The sequence below is a fragment of the Vipera berus genome (genome assembly GCF_964194415.1).
Source record: "Vipera berus genome assembly, chromosome: 9".
Lineage (NCBI taxonomy): Eukaryota > Metazoa > Chordata > Lepidosauria > Squamata > Viperidae > Vipera > Vipera berus.
Window position 1 is genome coordinate 17,143,219 of NC_138212.1, and position 24,513 is coordinate 17,167,731.

Consider the following 24,513-nt stretch of genomic DNA (forward strand, 5'->3'; position numbering starts at 1 on the left):
TTGAAGTCCATGAGTCATAAAAGAGCCGAGGTTGCCTACCCCTGTTCTAGTGGCTTGCCTGTCAGTGTTTGGTGGGGGTGATCTTAGAGATTCTTTGATTGGGATGTTTGCTGTTGGCTTCTTTGGAAGTTTCTTGATTGGGTTGTTGTTTACTTGATTGCTGGTCTGATGTTATCCTTGGAGTTAATCTATGCTGATCTGGGTGCTGATTGCTGGCGGGGAGGTGTTTTGGTCTTTTTTGTTGCCTTTTTGGCTTGTTGATTGTCTCTTTTGCATAATCTATAGATGTTAAGGGACGCAGTGGCTCAGTGGGTTAGGACGCTGAGCTTGTCGATCAGAAGGTCGGCAATTTGGCGGGTCGAATCCCGAGTGCCGCGTAACAGAGTGAGCGCCTGTTACTCGTCCCAGCTTCTGCCCACCTAGCAGTTCGAAAGCAGGTAAAAATGCAAGTAGAAAAATAGGGACCACTCCGGTGGGAAGGTAACAGCATTCCGTGTGCCTTTGGCGTCTAGTCATGCCGGCCACATGACCATGGAGACATCCTCGGACAAGCGCTGGCTCTTTGGCTTTGAAACGGAGATGAGCACCGGCCCCTAGAGTCGGAAACGACTGGCACGAACGTGCGGGGGAACCTTTACCTTTACCATAGATGTCGTTAACCTCTATGTGTCTATTGATGGCTGATTTGTCAGAGTGCCAGGCTTCTGGAAATTCCCTGATGTTTTTGGACTTGGCTTGGTCTAGGGTGGTCATATTTTCCCAATTGAAACTATTGACTAGCACTGATGATGTTACCTAGTTAGGGTAATGAAACGTTTGCAAGAAAACAAGCAGGCTCAGAGAGGACCCAGGACCCCTCAGTTGAAACTATGGTTAACTCTGTCTATATGTTGTGAAATTAAATAAAATCATGATGAACGATGCCAACTTGGAGACTTGATCCAACCCAAATCAGCCTGCTTTGCCTCCACGTTTTCTCAGTATCTTCTTGGAAACTACACAAGTGAAGGTCTCTTCCTTTCCCTTCAAAGACCATCATTCCAGAAACATTCTATGTTGATATTGTGATAACAACAACAAAGCCCATACTGGTCCCTGTCTTGCCTCTTCTGTACTTACAAAACATTCCTCTTGGACAGGGCTACTTTTGCACTAATACTTTTACCCAGAAATTCTAGGGAAGTTCTATAAATGGACCCCAATCAATTTTTCTTCTGTTCTGAAGTATCCCTGCAATGTCACTACATGGCCAGAAGGTGGTGCCTTGTTCCTCCATCCATCTTACCGCTGTAAATGCACATCAATGGTGGATGATGAAGTAACATTTTCCTTCTTGTGATTCATCAGGGTTGTTTTCCTGGCAAGTGGATCCTTTCAAGAGGTTGTTTTGACTTCCCCATCTACTTCACAGCTCTGGGAGTTCTAATGCTAACTAGGTCCAGCTCTACTTACCTTATAACAGTGGAGAAATATTCTTTTTGGGGGCGCCCAAGTCCTAGGCTGTCTTGTAAAATAATCCATCACCAGTGGCGATAGCTGTTTGCTCAAGCATCCACTCCTGATTCACCTTCAGATTCAGACTTTGGTTGGTTCCTTGAAGGCATTTCACAGCCTAACTAACACCATCCTGGTATGGATGATGTTGCCTAGTTGGGTGATGAGATGTCTGCAAACAAAATAGCCAAGGCCAGGGAGGACAAAAGACTTCACAGTTACCAATTTCTCAACAAGCTTGTCAGTTGCTTCTTGTAGATAAATGTGATGGAGACACCATCATGTACCCTAAAACGTAAACCTCACTGAGGCCTAAATGCCTCCAGATTTGGAATGGACAAGCCTTTTCGTGGGGGAGGTTGCACCATGTGGAGCAAGCAGGAGTGGACTCGGGAGGAAATTTGCCCATTTGCAAGCCAAAGGAAGGACAAATAAAGGTTGTATTTCCTTGTGTCTTTGAAATAAATAAAACCTACAAAACTCTCAAAAGAGACAGTCAGAAAGACCAAAAGGAAACAAAAAAGCCTCGTCACCAGCAATCAGCACCCACATGAGCAGAGATTAACACTTAAGATTAACACTAGACCAGGGGTAGGCAACCTCGGCGCTTTTATGACTCATGGACTTCAACTCCCAGAATTCCTGAGCCAGCATAGTTAGCTTTACTGCTAGCTTGTTCGTCTGCATTGGTAGCATAGCTGGCTCAGGAATTCTGGGAGTTGAAGTCCATGAGTCATAAAAGAGCCGAGGTTGCCTACCCCTGCACTAGACCAAGTAAACAATACCCTAATCAAGGAACTACCAATGCAGACGAACAAGCTAGCAGTAAACAACAAACTAACCAAGGAACTACCAAGACCACTCCCACCAACACGGGCAGGCCAGGCCATTAGTATATAAAAATAAGAACAAACCCTACTCCCTTTTGGCACTGATGATGTTACCTAGTGTGGTAAAGAAACGTCTCCAAGAAAACTGCCACACTCACAGAGCACCAAGGACATCACAGTCTTCTTCATCTTTCAAGGGTTCCTTTTCTTGTTCATGTTTTGCTTTTGAAGTTAGACTCCACAGTCCACAAGAGGCTTTTGGGGAAACATCACTTTTATTAAGACTGCTTCTGAATCAGGGGGCGGCACCCAGCAGTGGGGGCGGTGGGGTGCACGGTGGTTTCCCTGTGATTCAGTACGAAGGTAAGAGAGGAGTTCCAGAATGGTGGATGCTGAGTCTTCCCTCAGGTGTGTGAGGATCGGGGAGCAAGCACGATAACAGCCTGGGGAGTAACTGGATCTTCCTCTGGCAGGGAAAGGGGATGATGATACGATGTTACACAACAGGGAAGACAGATGAACCAAGAATTAGGGTGACAGTCAGAAAAATGACTGCAATTAGAGAGAGGCAAGTTTCTACTTGCAACGTTTCTACAGAAATGAGGTGGACCTCAGAATGGGTTTTCACGTGGCAAATAAAAGATCATGGCTAGAGGCTGCTCCTTTTCTTTGACATTACAGGAAAGGGTGGAGGCAATTCTTATGTGAGGTGTGCAAGAGGGACGCCGTAGTGTAGACCGGTGTTACTCAACATTGGCATACTGGCTGGGGATTTCTGAGGGTTGATGTCCACCCATATTCAAGTTGCGAAGGTCGAAAAAGACTGGTGTAGATCCTGATGACATTTGGAGACAGCACGTCTGCTCATCCAGTTGTCTTCTGTATTCAGAGTGGAGATGAAACTACCAGAAATTTGATTAATTGATTGATTTACATCCCATCAAGTCATTGTTGACTCTTACTTACCACATTGGTAGGATTTCTCCATAACAATTTGTTCCTAACCTAGTCCTTCAGCTCTTCTAACAGTGCACCCGTCGCTGCCGTAATTGGGTCCATCCTTCTTGCTGATGTCATCTTCTCTTTCCTTCCACCTTTCCCAGCATCAGAGCCTTTTCCAGAAAGTTGGGTCATTGCATAATGTATCTGAAGTAGGATAATTTGAACCTGGCCATTGGTGTCTCAAGTGAGAACTCTGGATTGATTTGTTTGATGATCCATTTGTTTGGTCGTCCACAATATTCTCAGGAATATTCTGCAACACCAAAGTTTAAAGCATCAATAATCTTTCCTGATTCTTTAAACTCCAACCTTTGCTTCCATAGAGTATCACAGGTGATACCACAGCTTGCACAATTCTGAACTTCATAGGTATAAACACATTATGGCACTTGAATATCTTTTCCAAGACCTTCTTAGTTGTTATTCAATATTCTAGTGCTCTTGCTTTATTGTACAGTGACTTTAAGAGTAGAATGAAAGAGTCTGAATTTACATACCATGACAAAGCATTATATACTTGATCTAATTGGTTAAATAAGACACATAACTTAGTAGGCACACATACGAAGCCATAAAGCATGGTTTATACCCTGCCATGCACTGTCAACAACAAACTATCCATATTACGACTTAGCATGCCAGTTTTTTTAGATTTGTTTCTAGATCATCCATGATCAATCTGATGTTTTCCAGATGGGTGGATATTGCTCCTGAGAATTCTGGAATTTGTGGCCCCAACAAAACTGAAGTAGAACCATTCTGGGCTTCAGATTTGGTTCCGAAAAGCAGCTTTGGAGCATAGCAAACCATAAACCTGCAGCCTTTAAAGAATTGGCATGGGTCCAGCTGCAAGGAGGTGCTACTTTTCCCCCATGCACTCTGAAGAGTTGAGTTGCAAATGCTGCACAGCTTTCCTCCAAAGGATGACAAAGTTGACATACTGCTGGCATCAGCTTTCAACAGCATCTTTATTGCCCAGATGTGCATCCAGCTTCTTTTGTGGCTTGATGGAGGTCAAAGAATGAAGGAAGGAAGGGAGACCATGCCAAACTCTGATTGACGATGCATTAAGAGAGGTAAGTTGCAACAGAGCCAGCCCGCAGATGCATATAATGACTGGAAAAATCAATCAGTGGCTCTTCTGCAGAATGAATTACAGCCCACTGCAATCTCAGAAGCAGCTGATCTGATTGGATCTATGGAAAAATCTATGACATAATTATGATCAGACCCTGGAGCAGCACGCGAGAGGCGGGCTGCTTTGCTGTCTTTTCCAACGTCTGGGGGCCAGGCAAAGTCGGCCTTGAAAACGGATGCTTAAAATGGGGGGTGGGGGAGGAAGGTAAGATTCTATCTCATGATATTCTTCCAGGTTTTACAGTGATGGGGAAGATTCCTCTACAACTCAGCCTAGTGATGAGGTTGGTTTGTGAAAGCCAGGTAGCCCCATTTTCAAATGCAATGCGGTATGATGTGCGGGTTCTCCACAGTTGATGATCAGGTTGGGAATGTCATTGCTTATCTAGCCCAAAAGGACTTAGAAGAACCCTGAGGTTTGAAAGTAGTGGTCTCGAGGTGAGAACATAGGATGGGAAAATCTCAATACGGATAGTCCTCGGGTTATGACCACAACAGAGCCCCCAACTTCTGTTGTTAAGCAAGACAGTTTTTAGGTGAATCTTGACCCATATTACGACCTTTCTTGCCATAGTTATTAAGTCAAACACTGCAGTTTAAGTTAGTCATGCAGTGGTTAAGTAAATCTGGCTGCCTCATTGACTTTGCTTGTCAGACAGTCACAAAGGGGATCACGTGACCCCAGGACATTGCAGCCATTGTAAATACACTGCAATTTCCAAGTGTCCAAATTTTGATCACGTGACCACGGAGAAGCTGCAATGGTCATGTGAAAAAAAGGTCATGTCACTTTTTTCAGTGCTGTTGTAATTTCAAACTAAACAAATTGTAATTTGAGGACTACCTATAATAGCTCAGGGGTCACAAAAAACCTGGCTATGGCAGGGATCAGCAATCAGGGGAATTTTGAACCCCGTCTCCCCACACAGCATCATTTTACTGCCGGCCCCAACCGCGTTTCTTGAATAAGCATTCCATTTGCCAGGTAAAGGTCAGACTTCTCTACCTGACCCACTCCAGGTGTATTAGATTTTGATTGATGGGAGGTTCTGGAACCTAGAGACCCTAAAAATCTGAAAGGCAGCAGTTTAAACAAGGCTGGGGTGGCCAATATTGAGCTAGGAGGTCTAAGTTAGCCTTCAAATGGTGATTTCATGGATGGAGATTTGAATGGAAGGGTGCCAAGATGGGGAAAGACTAGTCTAAAGCAGTGTTTCTTAATTTTGACCACTTTAAGATGGGTGTATTTCAACTCCCAGAATGCACCAGTCAGTTTGTTGCCTGGGGAATTCTGGGAGTTGAAGTCCACCCGCTTTAAAGTGGTCAAGATTGAGAAGGGCTATTTTAAAGCAATTTCCTATCATATCAATAAACTGTATGCACTTGTTGAATTTCTGCCTATTCTACAGCAATGGAGGTGGCACTCTGAAATGGCACCTTGTCCTGATCATGCCATCCACTTAGACTTCTCTACTGTCTTCACTTGGAGCAAATGTTGCCTATGAAACTCTATCCAGGCCTGTCTCCCAGCCTGACTCAGCACAGGAAAAATGTTGTGGGCAGTGCAGCAGGTCTGAAATGAAACCCAATTCCAGAAGCATGTGGTAGGCTAGGGCTCGCCTGAAAGTGCTGTGTTTCAAGGCAGTGGTCTCAGCAAGGAAGGAAGGTCTGTGGGTCCATTTCAAGCAGGAGATTCGAGCGGGCCAGTGTAAAATTCAGCCCCACCTCCACTGAATGGAGGCCCCATTCAGTAACCAGCTGTTTTGCTGATGCAAACACTCCTCTACTTACGAACAGATTACATTCCAAGAATCTATTTATAAGTCCTTTCTGTCCGTAAGTCCAACCGAGTACATGTAAAAGAACTTGCACACTACACTCTTACACTTAATTCCAGACATGCTGTAATTCATGGTCCATACACAAAAGAAGAATACTGCAAACTAAACACCATGAATGGACAGGACACGGTAGCATCCAAAATGGCGCACGCTCAGCCTTCCAATGTGTGACAGTACTGCCAAGCATACGTATCTGCTGTGCCGTAAATTAACATTTTCCCACCTTCTCCTGCCTTCCAGGACCTTCTGGGATGGAGCTGTGTTTTGTTTCTATTGGTGAAGGTTTGTAACTCAAAAGTTTATAAGTAGAAGACTCTGTTTAAGTCAGCTTCATGGGAATCAAATGGCTGTATCTCACAAGCTTTATCCCCTGACTTCAGCAGGACCTAGAGAGGAACTCCATGGGGTTTGTGAAGGGGGCACAGGGCACAGCTTGTGAAGAAATCAGCCCCCTCACTCTATGTGTGTGTGTGTGTGTTTGTGTGTCACTGATTGGGCTGGTGACTGTTAGCAAAAGTCTAACTCTAGAGTAGCAGATGCTAAGTGAGTGACTCATCAAGAGGCATCCCCACCCATCCGTAATAATCAACAGTGGGTGCTGACTGGAAAGACTTCTGGTTTGCCTAGGGCAGGGTTAGGCAACCTTGGCTCTTTTATGACTCGTGGACTTCAACTCCCAGAATTCCTGAGCCAGCCATGCTGAGGGGAAAGGGAGAGGTTTCCAAGCTGAGCTGTGCTGGCTCAGGAATTCTGGGAGTTGAAGTCCACGAGTCATAAAAGAGGCAAGGTTGCCTACCCCTGGCCTAGGGCAATGTTTTTTACCCTTGGCAAGATCAGGGCAAGCTGCTTTGTCAAAGTGCCATCTCCATTCTGTCTGGTAACTGCAGTAGAATAGGCAGAAATTCTATCTTGGCGATAGAATTTGATTGATAGGATTGATAGGAAGTTGCTTTAAAACAAAATTTTCAATCTAGCTGGCTGGGGAATTCTGGGAGTCGAAGTCCACCCAGCTTAAAATTGCCAGGTGTGAAAAGCCCGATCTAGGGGCTGCAATGTAGACCAACGGCTTTCAGAACCTCCAAAACTCTACTGAGGATGACCAATTTTCCTTTCTGAGAGAACATTGCTTTTATTCGTTTGGCAGCAGGGAAGTTGCCAGGAAAATTTTCAGCTGCTCATTCTGGGATTATTGCTTCGTTTTTGAAAGACACAGGGATAAAACAGATGAGTAATACTGGCAATGTGACAAAGGCCAGGTAAACATGGCATTGTCTCTGTGGTAAATGGTTGAATCCCTTTTTGAAGTTCTAGCTTGCCCATGACCAACCGTGCATTTTTCCTGAGTCAGTATTTGCCTCCCCCACTTTTACAGAACAAAGCTTTAGACACCCAAAAACTGGCGGGTGCCTTTGGGGAACATCTGCCTTTGGAATTAAGCACGATGAAAGATTCCTCTTTTGTGACACCAGCAGACAGGAATGAGCAGGAAAGATGTCTTCTCTTTTGGCAGATCTTCTGTGGGTTTCAGTTAGCCAAGAAAGGCTGCTGACTCACAGCAGTGAACGGAACCCAATGGCTAGATTTCTTTGCTAATTGCTTTTTTTCCCCTCCTTTTCCAAATTCACCATTCCATTACAATATTTCTCAACCTCCGTAAGAAGTGTGGACTTCAATTCCCAGAATTCTTCAGCCAGCCAAGCTAGGGGGTATAGGGTGGTTCAGAAAAAACACTAATCAGAATAACAACAGAATAACACAAAAACAGAGTGGGAAGGGACCTTGGAGGTCATCTAGCCCAACCCCCTGCTAAGGCAGGAGACCCTATACCATTTCAGACAAATGGTTGTCCAATCTCTTATTAAAAACCTCCAGTGTTGGAGCACCCACAACTTCTGGAGGCAAGTTGTTCCACTTAGTATGTCGTGGGCTCTTGGGTGCAGGAAGGAAGACCCGAGGCTGAGTACAAGATGACACATGCTTTATTCTTGCTAGAATTGTACTGGAACTTGGACCGCAACCGGCCACAATATATATAGTCTAGCCCCTAGGCGGCAGCCAATAGGTTTGAACCCACTCTTGCCGCCAGGGGCTCACCAATTGCTGGACCGGAGACGGCCTGTCTGGGTTGCTGGAGAGCCGTTAGCTGTTCCAGCAATGCACATGGTATAACACCACAAGCCCAATACATAACACCACTGATTAATTGTTCTGTCAGGAAATTTCTCCTTAGTTCTTGCTTGCTTCTCTCCTTGATTAGTTTTCATCCATTGCTTCTTGTCCTTTGGAGAATAGCTCGACTCCCTCTTCTTTGTGACAGCCCCTGAAATTTTGGAACACTGCTATCATGTCACCCTTAATCCTTCACTATATTAAACCAGACATACTCGATTCCTGCAACTGTTCTTCCTATGTTTTAGCCTCCTGTCCCCTGATCATCTTTATTGCTCTACTCAGCACTCTCAACATCTTTTTTTATATCGTGGTGACCAAAACAATCTAGAAAGTTAAGGGTGGGAGAATTCTGGGAGTTGAAGAGCTCTAGAAAATGACTACTAAGTGGGGGGCTTTGAACAACGAGATTAGTTTTTCTCAACCTCAGCAGTGTTTAAGATGTGTCAGTTTCAACTCCCAGATTTCCCCTGCCACCATGCCAAGGTTGAGAAACGTTGATCTAAAATGTGACATCCCTCATGCACACTTCACACAGAATAGCCTCCACTCTGTCCTGTGATATCAAAAAAAAGAAGTTGCCCATGCTGACTGGGGGATTCTGGGAGCTGAAATCCATGCTTTTTAAAGTTGCTGAGGTGGAGAAACACTGGTTTTCAGGTCCAAAGAACCAGGAATGATACGTGGAATTACTTCTAAGTAGTTCCTTTATTATTCACCTACAAACAGAATCTTGCCAGACTAAAGCAATTATTTGTTATAACTATAGACATACTCTTGAATTGCTAGGGAGAATCCGACCTTGTTCTCTTTCTACCCACCAGACATCCCAAGCTCAGCTGTCTCTTTGCCCTCTGGGAAACAGCCCCTCCCTTCTGGGACTCTTGACTGTATCCTACCACTTTAGCTAAATAACTATATCACTGATCCCTAGTGCCTTGTGTATAAATTTGTTTTAAAAATAGATATTCCCAACCCGAACCACCATTTCCAACCTGATTCTGAACTCGTGCATTATTCTGCATTGCGTTCTATGGGCGGACTGAAGGATTTTAGTTTAAAAAAAGAATTAGTTAAAAGCAGAAATATCCTCAATCCGAAGGCTCTTGCTGTAGATGGGCCTTCTACAATCTCCTGTTTTCTCAACTTCTGGTCTCTATTGAAAAAATGAAAATAATAGTACTGATTTTACAAGGATATTGGAACACTTTCAACAGCAGGACTTCATGGAGGAGAAGTAAAATGTACAAGGCCTTGAGGGCATGTGAGTCAGTCAGGGAACAACGTCTGCTCCACGGGCCAAAACCATCATCACTGTTGATGGGATGCAATCAAAATAATCTGAGTAATATAGATGGAGCACTTTAAAAATGCCTGCCCCCCTCCCTCCCTTCCTCTCCCTCCCCCTCTAATTAAAAAAGCATATTTAAGTTTTAAGAACATCATTTTTCTAATTAACATCTAGTATTTAATTTCCTCTTTCTTGGCTTTGACTGTGGCAGATAATACTCTTGACTCACCCCCACTCATCCCAGCTCCTTTGTTGGAGGTATGGGCCTTGTAATCCTATTGCAGAGATTTTGTTACTGCTTCTGCTAGCAGCCCTGCTCCCCACTTAGAATGACTTGGAGCTGGATTTGGGACTTAACCTCCTCCAGCATAATCCATTTTATTCTTATCTTTCCGTTCCTAATGGTTTCCATTGTTGTGCACGAAATGTAAACCCTCATAGATAATCATAAAATATACAGGAAATGTCCCATTTCCTAGCCTTCTTCTGACCCTGATAGGATATTCCACTGCTCTAGGGTTTTCAAAAGATACCCATCGGTGTTTTACCCTAGACATTGTTGGCACAACTTCCTGTCCAGCTGCTGAACTCCAGGCCAAAAATATCAAAAATATTATCTTGAAGGTGAAAAAGGAATGGAATAAATTGAAATACCAGACTTGTTTTCCATGTGGGTTGGATTATAACCCCCACTGGCTCTCACCATTAACATACTGGTTGTAAGGCAGAAATAATCAGGAACAGGAGCTGAGCTCAAAGTGCTAAAAGTTTATTACATGCTATTTATGCACAAGAATCTGATCTACTAATGGTCTATCCAAGTTGGCACTAGATAAGGATCAACAGAATTCACAGATGGCTGGACTTGTGTCTCCCGTTGAGCACAGTGACTCCAAACTGATGACGCATTTGACCTCGCCCTCAGGCTCAACCTGCTGATCTTCTACATGGGTTGGCTTATGGTTTCAAGCAAGCTTTCTGCACTAAAGCTCTCTTTCCTCAAATATACCTTCTGTTTCTCATGCAACCAAAGAAAATGTGCTCAGGAATTCTGCCATGTTGAGTCAGGTTATACACGACCATGGACAGATTGACCACCCCATCCTTTGAAGCTCTCTTTTTACTCCCCGGAGACTGCTTTGAGCTCCACCCTGATGACCCGTACTCTAAGGAGCTCCAAAGAACTTTCAGAAGTCAGGAAGAATGACAAGGTCATTAAGATGCACAAGAATGGGATTGGAGGAGGGGGTCCTTGAGAAATGCTCTTCAGATATTCAATGTAGTGTAGATGCGGCAACATCTTTATTTTTATGTTATTCCAAACCCATCATTGTGAATTAGAGAGAAGGATGGATGGCCATACTGGATGAACAGCAGGACAGTGTAAAATATCTGGAGAACATTAAGTGTCCCACCTGATCTGTTCCATAATCCCCAGAGGAGTTAAAATCCCCATTTATTCTATAAGAAGATAAGATCGCCTTTGAGTCAAGCTTGACCTGAGCTGCAAAAATCCAGATGATTAATAGGTAGCAACCAAGAAGAGATTTCTGTAGCTATCTAGGGGTCATCTGGAGCTTAGCAGCCCAAATGTGGATCCCTGTGACCATCTAATGGTCATCCGGATCTTAGTAGCTCAGATGCGAAGCTGTAGGCTTCATAGATACTTCTGTGTTGTTTTCCTAGCAACAATATACAGTAAAGATGGTTACCCATTGTCTTCCTCAGCTGTTATTTTTACATCTTGCCCAGGTCTGGCTGGGGGTATTCTGGGAGTTGAAGTCCACACATCTTAAAGTTGTTCAGAGTGAGAAACATCGGGCTAATGTATAGTCTTGGCTGTCAGCCAAATCTCACCCTACTTAGCTTTTAGTCCAGACAAGGATGGTCAGCCACTGAAGAGTATTGAAGCTATAGAACAGGAGTGTTCGAACTTGGCCCTTTTATGACTTGTAGACTTCAACTGCCAGAATTCCTCAGCCAGGCACACTGGCTGAGGAATTCTGGGAGTTGAACTCCACAAGTCATAAAAGGGCCAAGTTTGAAGACCCCTGCTATAGAACAGGGCTTTTCAACCTTTTCACCCACTGTACCAATTTTAGGATATGGCAACATCTGAGTACCACCAGTCGCCTAGCTCCAGCCATCTCTTGCTTAGGCTTGTGCGGTGCTGCCACCGGTTCAGCTCGTTCCCCTCCCCTGCTATCACTTTTCTTGGATGGTCACGTACCACCTGCCAGGTGCCAGTGTACCACAGGTGGTACCTGTACCATTGGTTGAAAAGCCCTGCTATAGAAGAATCAGACAGCGTCTGATAGCTCACAAAAGTTGAATCAAATTTGTTTATTTGAAAAGGTGTGACCAGATACTGCCTGATTTGGAGCAGCCATACTTTTTATTGATAGAGTGAACTTTTATCTTCCATAATACCTAGTTAAAATCATATACAAGCCTCTGGGGCCCCTCAGAGATATAAACAAAATCCATCATCCCCAGACAGGTTTCTCTTGCTGATGAACCTTTGTTGATCAAGCCAGTTATAACATTCAGTCAGTAGGCAATGGTGGGTAAATGGTGCTTCTCAGGATAAAATATGGAAGCATTTTAGGACTGTGAAAAGAATGAGTAACCCCTTTGCAATGGTCTGGAAAACTGCATATTGTTGTGTCACGCACTTGATTTTTATTTTGGAACAGTTAGGAGCATGAGAAAAAGGAAGGACTGAATTAAAATGCTGGAAGAGATTAATGTGATAAAAAGCACAAATCTATAATATTTTATATAAGCACTGGAAGTCAGAAATCCAGATGAGGCTCACCCAATTAATTTGGGATACAATATTAAGGGTTATAAAAGGTAAAGGTTCCCCCGCACATGCGTGCTAGTCGTTTCCGACTCTAGGGGCCGGTGCTCATCTCCGTTTCAAAGCCGAAGAGCCACCGCTTGTCCGAGGACGTCTCCGTGGTCATGTGGCCGGCATGACTAGACGCCAAAGGCGCACGGAACGCTGTTACCTTCCCACCGTAGTGGTCCCTATTTTTCTACTTGCATTTTTACGTGCTTTCGAACTGCTAGGTTGGCAGAAGCTGGGACGGGTAACAGGCGCTCACTCTGTTACGCGGCACTCGGGATTCGACCTGCCAAACTGCCGACCTTCTGATCGACAAGCTCAGCATCCTAACCCACTGAGCCACCGCATGCATCCCTTTAGCATAGCATAGCATAGCATAGCGAATAGAATAGAATAGAATAGAATAGAATAGAATAGAATAGAATAGAATAGAATAGAATAGAATAGAATAGAATAGAATAGAATAGAATAGAATAGAATAGAATAGAATAAGGAACAGAATAGAATGGAATGGAATGGAATAGAATAGAATAGAATAGAATAGAATAGAATAGAATAGAATAGAATAGAATAGAATAGAATAGAATAGAATAGAATAGAATAGAATAGAATAGAATAGAATAGAATAGAATAGAATAGAATAAGGAACAGAATAGAATGGAATAGAAGCTGGAAGGGACCTTGGAGGTCTTCTAGTCCAGCTCGAGAACTATACCATTCCAACGCCCAGGGCTTTTTTTCTCATAGAATGCTCAGAACGGAGTTCCGGCACCTTTTTTGGATGGAACCTTGTAGGGTAGGCAAGGCGGGTTGTATGACGTGTGAGTTGCGGCACCTTTTTCTTTTACTAAAAAAGCACTGCCAACGCCAGATCACCTGTAGCTCTGGAGACCAAGAGACTTTCTGCCTGGGCTTGATGAATATACCTTAAAAATCAGGGGGTCTTCAAACTTGGCCCTTTTATGACTTGTGGACTTCAACTCCCAGAAGTCCTCAGCCAGGCATGCTGGCTGAGGACTTCTGGGAGTTGAAGTCCACAAGTCATAAAAGGGCCAAGTTTGAAGACCCCCTGCCTTAAATCCTGGATGCCTTCGCTCCTCTCCCCGCCCCCCCCATCCTTGCAAAGCAGATCGCCACTTCCTTCGTCTAGCCTTGGAAATCCCCCCCTCTCCCACCTCATCCCGGCCCTCCTCCCCCCCCCCTTGCGAAATGAGTCAGCCTTTCAGCTGCTGGGCGAGGAATCCAATCTGAACTTTCCCAACACGGTCTCAACACGCTCCCGGGCGCGACCAAGAGGCGGCGGCGGCGGCGGCGACCCAGGGGGGGGGGGTGCCGCGTGGCGAGCCCGAGCGAGCTTTCCCTCCTTCTTTCCGGACCTTCACTGGCAACTTGTCGGAAGCGGGTGTGGGTCGATAACCCCCAAAGGTCCGCGATTCCTAGCGGTTAGTTAAGGGAACCAGGGCTTTCCCTCCCCCCCCCGCCGCTTCTGCTGCCCGGCATTGGTAGCGCCCAGTTTCAGAGGCCAGACCAGGGGTAGGCAAGCTCGGCTCTTTTATGACTCATGGACTTCAAGTCCCAGAATTCCTGAGCCAGCCAAGCTGGCTCAGGAATTCTGGGAGTTGAAGTCCATGAGTCATAAAAGAGCCGAGGTTGCCTACCCCTGGGCCAGACGGAGGATGTACAAGAGTTGAGATTCTCGCTCTGGTCATTTTGCAGAATCAGCTGCTAGTGGAGCGGGGCTGGGTTTATGCTGCCCCCCCTTTCTTTTTCTTTTAAATATATCTCTATCTCTATCTCTATCTCTATATATCTATACCTATATCTATCTATCTATCTATCTATCTATCTATCTATCTATCTATCTATCTATCTATCTATCTATCTATCTATCTATCTATCTATCTATCTATCTATCTATCTATCTATCTATCTATCTATCTATCTATCTTCCAGCCGCCTGGGTTAGGGACACCCCCCACCCTTTTCTCCCCCTTACTTCCCGATCCAGCAATATTGGATGGTGGGAAAAGGGAGGGGGGGGGAAAGATACTGTACAAAGGATTTTTTTCTCTCCCCGAAGTGTGTGTGTGTGTGTGTGTGCGTGTGCGTGTGTGTGTGTGTGTGTGCGTGTGTGTGTGTGTGTGTGTGCGTGTGTGTGTGTGTGTGTTGGGGAATCCCTCCCTAATATTCCCGGCTTTGTGCTTTGCCGCCCGCCCACCGCCTCCCTCGCTTTCGGCCAAGTCCTCCGTTTCCTGCTCTGCGCCCAAAGCCGCCCGCCCGCCCGCGAGGAAAAAAGAGGAAGAGCGCGGCTGGAGGATTGTCTGAATTCTTTGCAAGGGCTTCCTCCTCCTCCTCCTCCTCCTCCTCCTCCCCTTCCCGCCTCCCTCCCCCTCCTCCGCGCCCCCCCCCATTCGAGAAAAAAAAAAAGATCGTCCCTGATTTGATTCCAGTCCCGGCTCAGAAAGCGAGAGGATCGCCGAAGGACAGCCTCCAAGGAGAGCCGGGCGAGCGATCGAGGGGGAGACGCGAGGCCAGCCCCCCTAGCCTTATCCGCCCCCTTCCTCTTCCTCTTCCTCCCCCACCCCACCCCCCTTCCGTCCCACCCACGATCCAGGATGGAGCAGAGCGCCGAACAGCCCGAGGCCCCCGGCGGGGAGCAACAGCCCGGCGATCGCGGAGGTAAAACGTTTGCTAGGGCGACGAAGTCCCTCCCGGTGGGGAGAAGATGCTGCTGTTTGCAAACGATTTGAGGGAGGGGGAGGAAGAGAGGGAGGGGATGAGGAGGGCGGGGGGGAGGAAGATTTGAGGGAGGGGGAGGAAGAGAGGGAGGGGATGAGGGTGGCGGGGGGGGAGAGAGAGAGAAAGATGTTGTCTGGATCTGCTCGGGCACGGGCGCAGAAGAGGGTGGGGGGTCCGCGTGTGGGACCTTGGGCCGCCCCCTCCCCTTGCGAACGGACCGTCTGCCGCTGCTTGCAAGGGAGGGGCGCGATGGGGAGGGGGAGAACGCAGATTTCTTTGCGGGACCGGCGGTGGGGCGCGCGTGTGTGTGTGTGTGTGTGTGTGTGTGTGTGTATGTGGGGGGAAACTGAGGCACACGGGTGGGAAGAAGGACGTGGACCCCGATTATTATTTTTTAAACTGCCTTTGGTGATTCTTGGAGCTGGGACAGCTCCCCCTCCCTTAGGCCATTTTCTAGGAAGGCCACGGATAAAGCAGCCCCCACCATCACAACCCCCCCCCACCAACTCCTTTCCAGGATCCCAGACCCAGCATGGAGAAAGGGGAGGGGGGAGGGAGCCATGCAGCCTGCCCTGGATTGGGGGGTTTATAAATAACCATCCCACTTCCTCCCCCAACCCAGAAGTGGCATCTTCCCGACAGCTGCTTGGGGACTGAAGGAAAGACCACCTGCCTGCTTTCTTTCTGACCTTGGGAGGGTGGGGGGAGAGCCCCTCCCTCCCTCCCCTCATGGGGACAGTTGCTGCCCCCACGGTCTGCTGAGGCTGGGCCTGGTCTTGAATGGGGTCTGCAAAAAGGGGTGGGCTTGGCCTTCCTGGGAAGAAGGGGAGGGAGGGGAAGGGAGGAGAGGGGAGGGGGGGTGTTGAGGCCTGCCTGCAGTCCAGTTTCCCTGCTGCACAAAGGGCAAAGAAAGTTGAGGCCACCTCTTCACGGATGGATGAAGGCTCTCTTAATCCACCACCTAAGCAATGTGTCTCTTCTCCCCTCCCCACCACTCCCTCTGACCCGCTGGGCCTGTCTCTTATTATGAGCTTTGCTTCTACAAATCCTGATTCTTGGCCTGGTTCTCCAAAAAATATTGTGTTTCTCCACCTTGGCAGCTTGAAGATGGGTGGACTTCAACTCCCAGAATTCCCCAGCCAGCAAGGCTGGCTGGGGAATTCTAGGAGTTGAAGTCCGCCCATCTTCAAGCTGGCCTATTTGTAGTCTGGCACCACCAGGATGATAGTAGGACTCCGATCAGTCAGAATTGTAGGCAATCTTTTTCTTCTCTTTCCTAAATATGCTCGATATAGGTGTATAAGATGGGTATAGGGTCACTTGCTCAATGTTGCTCAATGCTTTTTTCTCCATGTGGGGAAATCTCCCACAACCCCCGTTGCTAAAATCACCAGGCATGATTTCGGGGCATGAGATAACTTTGAAAAATCCCATTTAGGGAATGTTGGGTGGGGCACTCTTTGTCTTGAGTGTTCCTTCAAGATAGGCTGGTCATTTGAATCTTAGGATTCTCTAGGCTAGTTTTGCCGTTTGTTTCGAAGAAGCCACTTCTGCATTCCTCCAGAAAGATGGGGCTCTCGAAATTGGCCCCTGCTTTCTTGAGTTTTAACAGGGGCTCGTCCATGACATTGCCTCCTCAAGTACATAAGTTGGGGTGAAACTCACGGTTGTTTGAAGAAAAAGAAGGAATTAAAATAAGAGAAATTGGATTGGGTTTCAAATAATGAAAAAAAAGAAGGGCAGGATGTATCCACACAACACTCTTAATTAGGTCAGTTGCAAATCTAGTGTGTGCAATGTGCAGAGTTTAATTTCAGCCTTGGGCAGTTTTGGTGTGGCTTGATACAGTACGTTGCGTAGACCTGGCTCATTCAGTTAGGTCATAGATCAATTTATTATGCGCATAACAATACGCTGTGCATAACGTTCTGCAAACACCGAATGGTTCGACTAGCGTTTCCTCTCCTCAAATTATTCATCCCATCTATAGAGGGAATGGTTGCCGTTTATGAGAAGTCAGACGATGTCATCTGTGTTCATGATGTCACTGTGCAAATGACATGACATATTTCCTCTCATTGGGGTAATGATGGTTGTTAAGGCAAGGTTTGTTCCTTTGGGTTAGTTAACCACTGGATGCCTGACCTTGACTGTTGTGACCAGGGAGTGAGTGGCAAAAGACCCATAATCCACAGCAGCCTCCTCAATGCATCTCCTTCCTGTTCTGACTATAACCCCCTTAATTTCCATCGAGTGGTGCCAAGGTTTCTCCAGGCTGATGGGTTAAGAAGACGAGGGAGTACAGCTTCTGAGTCCCCTACAACATGCCTGGAAGCCAGCCAGCTCAAGTGGGTCTACATTGGATTTATTTGGGGGTGTTGGTTAGTTCTTCCAAAGAAGAGAGTTCCTAAGCTGGAGCAAGGAAGGAGGGATGCATCTCATGACCCTGGAATGGGTAATTGTAGGTGGAAGGTGTAGGAAAAAATCTCAGCAGGATATCTGGGTAAGGAAGCTTGTTGACCTAGACTGCAAGGAAATGCAAAGAGGTCACAAGTGAGGCTGCCAACAGGCCACCAAGGTGTGAAAATCTTTCAAGCAAGAAGTAGGTTTATCCATCTTGATCCTCTTTTCTCCAGCCTGCTGTCTTTCAGATGAGTTGGCCTTTGGATGCTTTTCTGGGTAGTAATTGTAGGACTGGAAGGCCAACGCACCTGGAGAGGACCAGGTGAGAAGAACCTGATCTAAGACAACTGACTTACTGGTCAAGCCCCCAATATTCCAGCATCCCTGTAGGTTTCTCAGCTCTTGGAGGACGCACCAGTAAGGCTCCCACCATACCCTGAGCCACAATATGTCCTGGTCTTAAGCCTTAGTCTTAACATGCTGTAGGTTGTAATGAAGCAGAGTGGATGGTTTGGCCTGTTCTGCTCATCTAGCCAATTCCACAAGCCATCATTCAACCAACCAGGGCTTAGCACCAGGTGGGGTCCCAGTCTGTGCAGATGTTTCAGGACGAGCAAGAGAAAAAAGCGGTGATTTTCCTTACTTGTGTGGAGTAAACAAAACACTGCTCTCCTTGGACTTTTCTGTCCAAACCTGACTTGGTGGCTGAAGTTGTGGGGCTAGACGGGACCACATGGAAGATTTGCAAAAGTCTGGAACTTGCAGAAAGTCAGCTGGGAAAGCAAATGCATCTGCCCCTTACCTATTGGAGAAAGATGATTGCATCTTGAATTCCCAGTGGATCTGGTGAGAGAGGCATGCTGTGGGTCCCGTCTCTCAGGGATTTCCACTTGGCAGGTCCAAGGAGGTGAGCCTTCTCTGCCGTGGTACCTGACTTATGGAACACTCTCCCCCCCCCTGAAGTGAGGTCATCTAGCTCCATCCTACGTTCTTTTCCGGAAGTTCCTCAAGCTTGGTGGTGTCAGGGGACAGTGAGACCTTGAGGTGGCTCCATTGCTGATGGACTCTCTTGTGTGTGCCTTGAAAAAAAGTGACTGGGTTTGGCATGTTTACAGGTAGTGCTCAACTTATGAACTGTCTCTTAGTGACGGATTGAAGTTATGACTGACCTAAAAAAGGATACACATTTCCAGTGGTCAGCCCTCTTCCCCCGACAAGTGATTTAACTTTGGGTGGAACCAGCCTTTATGGCTATTTGCTACATCTTCCCATCACATGACCGTCTTTTAAGATGGTTTTGCCGAAAACCAGCAACTTATTTTCAGTCTTTGGCAAAACAACGTTGATAGTGAACGATTAGTTCACTTAATGACTGCAGCATTCCCTTAATGATTTGCTTGGCTTTTTATTACTGCAAAAAGATCATAAAATTACCATGGTGATGAAGAATAGAATAGAATAGAATAGAATAGAATAGAATAGAATAGAATAGAATAGAATAGAATAGAATAGAATAGAATAGAATAGAATAGAATAGAATAGAATAGAATAGAATAGAATAGAATAGAATAGAATAGAATAGAATAGAATAGAATAGAAGAGTTGGAAGGGACCTTGGAGGTCTTCTAGTCCAACCCCTTGCTCAGGCAGGAGACCCTGTACCAGGGGTAGGCTGTGCTGACTCAGGAATTCTGGGAGTTGAAGTCCATGAGTCAGGTTGCCTACCCCTGCCCTATACCATTTCAGACAAATGGCTGTCCAGTCTCTTCTTAAAAACTTCCAGTGTTGGAGCATTCACCACTTCTGGAGGCAGGTTGTTCCACTGGTTAATTGTTCGAACTGTCAGGAAGTTTCTCCTTAGTTCTAGGTTGCTTCTCTCCTTGACTAGTTTCCATCCGTTGCTTCTTGTCCTGCCTTCAGGTGCTTTGGGGAATAGACCATAATGGGCAGACTCCCTTACGCTTACAAGTTGAGGACTACTTTTATTGTTTTTGCTCTACCCCACCCAGAGTCACTTCTTGTGGGCTCTATAAATTTGGTAACTAAAAAAAAAATAGGATAGGAGGGTCGCTCGGTGCTAATTTAAGCCTCTGTCAAGTGTCCGGTGATGTAGCGCTATGCCCTTGAAGGGACTTCTTGGAGCATTGCCCCAGCACAGGGCCTTCCAAGCAACGGGTTGGGTGAGAGTTGCCTGCCATTGCTGGGTCTGGAATGGTGTGGGAAAGGTTATGTGTCATACTTGGGCAGACCCGCCCCGTTTGTTCTTTCAATAAGAACCATTAGATCAGGGCCCTTTTATGACTTGTGGACTTCAACTTCCAGAATTCCTCAGCCAGGAGAATTCCTCAGCCAGCGTGCCTGGCTGAGGAATTCTGGGAGTTGAAGTCCACAAGTCATAAAAGGGCCAAGTTTGAAGACCCCTGTATTAGATGGTTGCTGGAAGGTTTTGCAGGTTGCCATCTCAACAAGGCACCCGAAACATTTCAGAGTTGCCCTCCGTAGATGGAGGTCAAGCATTTGTCAAGGGCTGCTAAAGACAGAGCCCGCCTAATTTCTTCTCTAAAAAAATAAATTGCCATTGAAAGTTTTATATAGAGTACATTTTATTTATTTTTATACCACCTTATTTTTTTTTATAAAGCACATCAGGCGGTGAGCATGCCTGATGTTTCTTCTTTCTCCTGTTTTCCCCACAACAACAACCCTGTGAGGTGGACTGAGCTGAGAGAGGGGGACTAGCCCAAAGTTGCCCAGCTGGCTTTCATGCCTAAAGTGGGACTAGAATTTACTGTCTCCTAGTTTCTGGCCCGGAGCCTTAACCATTAGACCAAACAAGCGCTGCATAAAAACTGAGATCAACTAATAAAGAACAGAGGCAGTAAAGAAGGAACGAAATAATAAAAGGGGAAAAAAAGTAAGAGTGCAGAAAGAAAGAATAAAAAGAAACAGAAAGAAGAAGCTTCCAATTTCCTTTGCAGCAAATATAAGCACGATTACAAAATTATCCCCAACTGTTTGTTTGCAAACGAAAATTCACTCTTTTCTATTATCCAGGAGTTTTTTTTCTTCTAAACATCAAAACCACAAATCCTAAAGTGCATTTTTGTTTCCATTTTTTGCAAAAAAAAAGTCTATAAGGATTTTTCAGTCAGCTATAAGTGCAGCTATTAATTTTTCTCTACATAAAGTGGTTAATTTAGCCATCTCCACAGGTTTCATCATCTTCACCAACCATCTTTCTAATAATTACTTATTATTTTTCACTGAGAAAATACTTCATTTATCATCTTCCTTTGATCTGTTCTAGTTGCATAGCATTTTTCTTCAATTTGCCAGATAAGCGCTTACGGTTCACCACGAATCACAAGTTGGGAATAACTGCCTTAAGCCATAGTATGGTTTGTTTGGTTTAAATGTGGCATAATGCCTACATCTGGCCACTGGAGTCGATTAATGTGGCTTATCGTTCAGTGTTACGTGAAATGTTACCCTTTTGCTTAGTAAATAAACAGCTCGTTTGATATTAAAGTTCACATGCAAAAACATGTTTGGTTTCACACGTGGCATTAAGCAAAGATTTGTTGTCATCATAATTCGATGAACAGAAGTTGGGTTCATGCAACATGTGAGCTGGGGCATGTGATGTCTTATGAAGGGACGTGGATAATTGATAAAGATTCATTTGTTTGGATAAGGGCTCAAGAAGGAAGAGAATGTGAGGAATGATTGGAAGTGTTCAGTGCAGTTGACTTAGAGAAGAGAAGAGTGTAGGGTCTAGGGGAGACCTAGTAATTGTCTTTCAGTAGCTGATGTCGGAATTGTTTGGAGTCATCCAGAAGACAGGAGAAGAAACAATGAGCTAAAGCTACAAGGAAGGAGACTTTGAGTGGACATCCAGAATAATTTCTTAATGGTTAGAGCTGTTCAGTGATGAAGCAGACTGCAATGGAGGTGATGGATTCATTTGTTGGTGGTATAGAAATACAGAATGGCTGCCATTTGCCTGGTTGTGTGTGTGTGTGTGTGTGTGTGTGTGTGTGTGTGTGTGTGTGTTACAGTGGCATATTCCCGCACCAGGGTGTTAGATTAGATGTAATGGTATGTGAGGAAGACCTTGGGAGATGGGACAAAGAAATGCTGCCTAGAGAATGGTCAGATTAGGTATAACCGTCAGCTACATAATGGGTGGAGAAAGAGGTATAGAAGGGACCCTCCCTAGCTTCTCAGCCTATAAAGGAGACAGTAGAAGATTTGTACTTTCAAACCTGCCTGCAAGATTTTGTAAATGTAGCCTTACCATGAAGTAGAATGATCATCTGATCATGTTACCTGTCTGGTCTACCGGGGAGGGCTAACCCTAGATGATTTCAGAAATCCCTTCCAACCCATGATATTATGAAACTGACCACCACTATTAAAATGGGGATATGTCAGTAACACTCTGTTCATCCCATCATTGCATGAGGTTGAAGGTTCTCTTCTGCTCATTTCCAGGCCAATGTGGCCATGTTGACTATCCCAGCTGGGAACGTTCATGACGAAGAATTTCTGCTCTGTCCTCAAAAGTAGAGTCCTTTTCCTATAGGGAAGCCGTAGACCAGAGTTTTGGCAACTTTCAGTTGTGTGGACTTCAGCTCCCAGAATTCCCCAGTCAGCATGGCTTGCTAGAGTTGCCAAGTTTGAAAAACACTGCTGTAGACCATTTAGATGTGGTGACCGAGTTCCCAAGCTACTCGTCTAGTTAGTTTATGGGTCAATGTAAGGTGTGAATCCAGGAAATAACCTAATTCAGTAATCAGGCCAAGTATTTGGTTCAAATGCTGCTGTGCCTGCATAATTGCAAAGTTTTACAGACGGTCCAGGTCTCAGCACCTCCTCTGTTTACCCACTGCTTCTCTTTAGATCAGATGGACAAAGAGCCTGACCAGATAAAGTGGCCTTGGGGGATCTGAAAGGGAGGTGGACTGTTCTGTTTGGACTCTTAGGACCTATTTTATGCCCCTCCTTGGATTACATTGCAGAAATGCTGCTGGAACTCAGTGAGAAAACGCCTATTTTCAGCAGAAGGCACAGAGTTAGTTCTTTGGCCCCCTTAGCCCCAATCTTCCTAATAGGATCCATTTCACCCCCTACCCCCCCTCCCCTTTGCAAAAATGGCAGGCCGAATGGATTTCTTTAGAGCTCAAAGCGGCAGTGGGTTTCCTTAACTCCTCAATCACCAAAGAAAAATATGTTTGCTCTGTCTTCTCCAGTGCTAGGCAGCATCTCCGCCTTTTCCTGCCTGGTATTGAAAAGCTTTAAAAAAAAGAAAAAGAAGAAGTCTGGTTACAAAAAGCTCCCTCCTTCCCACAATCTGAAGCAAAAGGAAAGATCTCTGCATGGGGGGGGGGTGTCCCCCTGCCCTTCCCTTATTTGCAAACCGCCTAGGACGGACCAGCCAGGAATGGCATTAGGCTGGCCTCCCCACCCCCCAGCATAATTGCAGTTTGCCTAAGACTGGACAGACTCTGCACGTGGTTTGGGCGCTCCACCCAGCAGCTCTGCCAGAAAGATGTGGCTTAAGCTTCAGCTTTGCGGCTCCTCGTGCGGTTGTGTGGAACAGGAGACAAACAGGGCAGGATCCTCCCTTTGGCTGGCCCTGCTGCAGTGTTGCAAAGAAGCTGGCCTGTGGCTCAAACTGTGGCTTGCAGATACCTAGGAAAGGATCTCAGAGGTAGATTGGGTTGACTTAGTTTCATGGTTGAGGAATCAAAGATGATCAATCTTGGTTTTTCCTTGTTTAGGAAGCAGGGCCTTCTTCTCTTATTGGAGGATCTCCCCGACCGATGGAGAAGCCAATATCAGCATCAAGACTGGAGGGGGAGGATGGGATCAGGGCAATTGAGCAGGGGGTTCTTGGAGAGATAGTCAGGTTTGGAGGTGGCCCTGACCAGGTTGAGGTGGGGAGAAACCTTCGATTAGAGGTGGGAACTGCTGAAGAGAAATTCCAAAACATGGGAAGATGTTGGCTGAGAGGCTGCAGCACATCATTCCAAGAAGAAACTGGGTTCAACTTTGGCATCTCCGAGTACATTGTGAAAGAATGAGACTCTTCCAACCTCTAGAAGACACTAAACAAGGTTTCTGCAAATTCACATCTCCACATTCTTTCATCAGCCTTCCTGTTGATGGGACTATTGTAGCCCAATATCTGGAGGTTTGCACATGGCTGATTTTTCCTGACAATGACCGTGTTCACAATGCATGCATAATTGGGTTCATTGCAAACCTAGCAAGCATAATCTCCTATAAAGATAGTCCTTGATTTATGAGCAGTCAATGTTAGGATGGACTCTGAAAAAGCTAATTAGGACCTGGATTCACGCGTCCAACATCCACCCACCTCCCCCACCTCCCCTGTAGTTATGTGGCTGCATTTCGCGTGCTCAGCAACTGGCCTGCATTGATGGCCCTTTGCTGTGTCCCGTGTTTACGTGACAATGTTTTAAGATGAAAATTGGCTGAAAATTGGCATCTACTTCTGGTTTTCAGCAAACAATTGGCTTGCTTAATGACTGCCTAGCCCTGTAATTGGCGAAGGGGCAGAGCAGGCAGGAAAAGACACCAGGGACTCAAAAAGCTGGCCACCTTCCCAATCATGGGCAGCCAATGAGAGAGCTGTGGCTGTTGCTGACTCTTTCAATTTGGGGATGATTATAATGGGCAGAGAGGGACGTGGTGGCTCAGTGGGTTAGGACGCTGAGCTTGTCGATCAGA

General features: G+C 45.8%; 1 protein-coding gene across 4 annotated transcripts in view; it reads left to right on the forward strand.

Annotated features, from left to right (window-relative positions):
- Positions 1 to 15,199: 15,199 nt before the first annotated feature.
- Positions 15,200 to 24,513, forward strand: part of MAP7D1 (MAP7 domain containing 1) — a 78,492-nt gene continuing 69,178 nt past the window's right edge. For all 4 annotated transcript variants that reach the window (XR_014027397.1, XM_081335192.1, XM_081335193.1 and 1 more), the window contains exon 1: positions 15,200 to 15,294. Coding sequence is in view for 3 of the 4 variants with exons in the window: in XM_081335192.1 (XP_081191318.1) it covers positions 15,231 to 15,294 (64 nt within the window). In the remaining variant the exon portion in view is untranslated. The remainder of the gene's footprint in view (positions 15,295 to 24,513) is intronic.